The sequence below is a fragment of the Odontomachus brunneus genome, unplaced genomic scaffold, assembly GCF_010583005.1.
Source record: "Odontomachus brunneus isolate Ranch 3 - 2012 unplaced genomic scaffold, Obru_v1 Obru_scaffold_123, whole genome shotgun sequence".
In the NCBI taxonomy this organism is placed as follows: Eukaryota; Metazoa; Arthropoda; class Insecta; order Hymenoptera; family Formicidae; genus Odontomachus; species Odontomachus brunneus.
The window spans coordinates 573165-577344 of NW_022639573.1; the positions used below are offsets into that span (position 1 = coordinate 573165).

At 41.8% G+C, this 4180-nt stretch overlaps 1 protein-coding gene across 1 annotated transcript in view; it reads left to right on the top strand.

Moving 5' to 3' along the window:
- Positions 1-637: 637 nt before the first annotated feature.
- The window catches only part of LOC116849660, a 10768-nt gene continuing 7225 nt past the window's right edge, over positions 638-4180 (top strand). Inside the window, exons 1-2 of the mRNA XM_032827028.1 lie at positions 638-804; positions 1224-3430. Coding sequence (XP_032682919.1) covers positions 798-804; positions 1224-3430 — 2214 coding nt within the window. The 5' untranslated portion in view covers positions 638-797. The remainder of the gene's footprint in view (positions 805-1223; positions 3431-4180) is intronic.

The following is a 4180-nucleotide window of genomic DNA, read 5'->3' on the forward strand; positions in this document are numbered from 1 at the left end:
TTTTCCGTTTTAATTTTACGCTTCCGCCGATATCGGGCGTTGCATCGTTGCAGATTATGCGCCCAGATAACATCGTGACTGAAGGCGCGGTCACATCAATTGATGTTATCGCGTTATATGAAATTTCAAGGCCCCGACTGATAACGGAAGATTGTGACGCACCGAAGGATTTACGCGCGCGGGCGTAAAGCGCGATGCATCAAAATGTAACTTGGCAAGTTTTAATAACGATAAAACGTTCCGCGCGCGCGAGCAAGAGAAAGAGAGAGAGGGAGAAAGTCAGGATCGTTATCTAACCAAAAATCGCGCTCTCAATTTACTTGGTAATCTTGTTGATTTTATTACATTTCTCTTTATCAATAATATATACAAGCCGATTTGAAATACATTTTGCGATAAGAATAAAGTCAATGATATTTGTTAATTGTATAATTGTATTTCTCAAAAGCTCGCGTCCTATCTGAACATGTCAAAACACCGATACTACGATTACACAAAGATCGCGTATTGTTTGTGGGATACAAATGCGCGTAAATCTCGCTCAAAAATTTTTCTGAGAAATTTGATGGATTACTGCCTTTCCTGATTTAAAAAGGAAAATTCAACAGACACGATAATCCATGAGCCATGATAATAGATGATATACAATGTGCATCGCGTGATAACGCGTTTATAAAAGCCGAAACGCCTTAGTATAATTATTCAGGTGACAATTTAAATTGAACCGTGCAGTGCCCACGTAGAACGTACGAGACGTATACTTTCTCTCTGCCACATTCGGGACTAGGTGATAGGCGATGAAGGGTGAGGATTAAGATGTGAAGTTCATTTCGCCAATGAAACGATTACACAAAATAAACTGACAGGGTTATATTAGGCGACAAGTCTATCTTGTGCTAAGTGTTAGAATCACTCTAAGTAGAGTTTGGCCATAAAGGAAATAACTTTTGATTGGTCCGCTATGTTTCGTCCAAATCCCACATAATCCAATCACCTATGGCAGTAGCTTAGATTAAAAGGATTAGGTTAAGAAAAGATAGGCAAAAAGAGAGATTGAAAATATGTCTCTCTTTCTCGCAGGATTTTGACGAAATCGCACGTTATGGCTAAACTCTGTTTAGTGACTCTAATAAGTGTCTTTTCCATCGATTCACATTTTGAACTATTAATTAATTGAGAATTTTATTTGATCAATTTTCACAAAATTTTGCTTTTCAAAACAGGGATATACCTAATCGCCATCGCCACCGTTTTCTTGGCGTCATGGAACGTGATCAACGCGGAGGAGGAGGAATTCGACAAGATTCCCACAAAATGCCCAGCCAAAGACCCGGAAAACACCACGATCTGTCTCCCTCACGAGAGCGATTGCACAAAATACTACATATGCCGCGGGGGTGAGAAGATCCTGAAACAGTGTCCCCCTTATAACAAGAAAGGTGATAGGCTGCATTTCAACCCGCGCATTCAAGTCTGCGATTGGCCGCATCCAATCATATGTAGGATCGAAGATTTTATTCAGGATGAAGATATGGTACTCAATTTGGAATTTATCGAAGAGGAATACCATATGCCATTCCTCATGGACAAAATTCCTACAAAGTGTCCAGCCAAGGACCCAATAGATACAACGATCCATCTCGCACACGAGAGCGATTGTACCAAGTTCTACATGTGCCACGCGGGTAGGAAGATCTTGAAAAAATGTCCTGAATATAATAAGAAAGGAGACAGGCTACACTTCAACCCTCGTCTTCAAGTTTGCGACTGGCCATGGAGCGCTGGTTGCAAGCATAAGAACTCTGATAACGACCAAGCTGAAGCAATGAACACAGAACTTATTCTTGATGAAGAGTATTATGATCCATCGTTCATGGATAAAATTCCAACAAAGTGTCCGGCCAAAGATCCAGAGGATACTACGATCCATCTCGCACACGAGAGCGATTGCACGAAATTCTATATGTGCCACGCAGGCAAGAAGATCGTGAGACAATGTCCGAAATATAACAAGAAAGGTGACAGATTGTACTTCAACCCTCGTCTTCAGGTCTGCGATTGGCCATGGAAAGCTGGTTGCAAACACAAGAACTCTAACGGAGACCAAACTCTTGCGACGAGCGAAAAGTTAATTCCAAAGGAAGAGCACAACAGGATATCACGCACTGTAAAAGCTGGTTATAAATGTCCCGATAGAAATCCCGGCAACAAGACGATTCTTCTCCCACACGAGTACGATTGCACAAAGTTTTACATATGCCTCGGACGTCAGAAAATAGAACAAAACTGTCCCTACATGAACGATAAGGGTGACCGACTGCACTTCAACCGGCACAGTAAAGTTTGCGATTGGCCAGACAAGGCCGATTGCGACGACAATGATCTCGACGAAGACCGTGTTGGAATAACTGAAGAACCTATTCCAGACGAAGGAGACGGATCATGGGAAATTCCCACAAAATGCCCAGCCAAGGATCCCAATGACACGACAATCCATCTCGCGCACGAGTACGACTGCACGAAGTTCTACATGTGCCAAGGAGGCAAGAAGATCCTGCGTAAATGCCCTTATATGAACAAGCAGGGCGATAGATTGCATTTCAATCCGCGTCTTCAAGTCTGCGATTGGCCAGACCGAGCAGGCTGCCGGTCGCGTGGAAGCACGTATCCTACACGGCATACGGATCACACAAGATCCACGCATTCAACGTGGCGTACTCGTCATACGGATCATACGAGGTCCACGGAGCCGACATGGCCTACACGACACACAAGGTCCACCACACACTCAACGTGGTATACCCGCCACACAGATCATACTAGATCCACGAAGCCGACATGGTCTACACGTCCACCTCCCGACAACGAATGTCGCTGGAGCAACGATGGTCTTCTATTACCTCATGAATGTAAATGCGACAAATACTATGAGTGCGTGGAAGGCAACAGAATCTTGCGTGAATGCCCACATGGTCTGTACTTCAGCAAAAAATATCAGGGCTGCGTCAAGTTCGAGGACTCGGACTGCAAGAAGAAGCCACCATATAAGTGCACTCGGGACGGCGAGCTGATACCTCACGAATGCGACTGTAGCAAGTATTATAAGTGTCGAGAAAATGATTGGGTGTTGCGGGAGTGCAAAAACGGTCTTCACTTTAGCCCGAAACGTCGAAAGTGCGAGGACAAAGACGAAGCCGGTTGCGAAGGCGATGGCCACCATGATGGCGATTGTCCGAAACCTAGACCTAAACACCCATGGCGTCACCACTGCGATTGCAGATTGTTCTACAAGTGCGAAAACGGGAAGATGCGTTTGTACGAATGTCCCTGGGGATATTACTACGATTTAAAGAAAGATAAATGCTCCCGTAAATATAATGTAACCGATTGTGAAAATCATAATGAAGATAAGAATGTAGAGAGTCAATCTTAGAAAATCTTAGGAGGCAAACAAAAAGAAGCTCAAAGTACAGACGAGCGCGAAAAGCAAATTATACGTCCGATATAAAATCATACTGTATATTCGTAAATGTAGAACTTTTCTCAAATATTTCAATAAATCGTATAACCACGTTCTTTGAAGATTTCTCTCGATTCGAGTCTCGGATAACGCACATCACATCAGCAATTTCGTCATTTTCATTTCCAATTGAGATAAAACATTCCGGAGCATAACAACTTAATTGTGACAGAACCACTATAAACACCTATAATCACATATAATCGCAATGTAGATGCAAATATGTACATTATTATAAAGAGTTATACCTAGATAGACACACGAAAAAACGACTTCGTTGCTTCGTTAATTATAGTTTACTAAAAATATATTTTTTGTTGCAACCAAAAAGCTGCTGTAACTAAAACTTTTGCTACTGATACTACTATATAGTAATTTATGGTAGTAGTATTAAATCTATATGGATTTTATAGCTAAATATGCGCCTATTAGCAATTATTAGGACCTTAACTTAGTTTCCGCCCAAAAAATACTGAGAAAAAGCATTTATTGTAAAAAATTTATTTAAATTATTTCAATGAAAGTATTTTCCATCACTTTCTACAACTTTTTGCCATCTTTCTGGCAACTGGGCGATACCATCTCGATAAAACGATGTTTGTTTCGAAGCAATCCATTCGTCCACCCATTCTCGCACTTCTTCAACATTTCGGAAGCGTG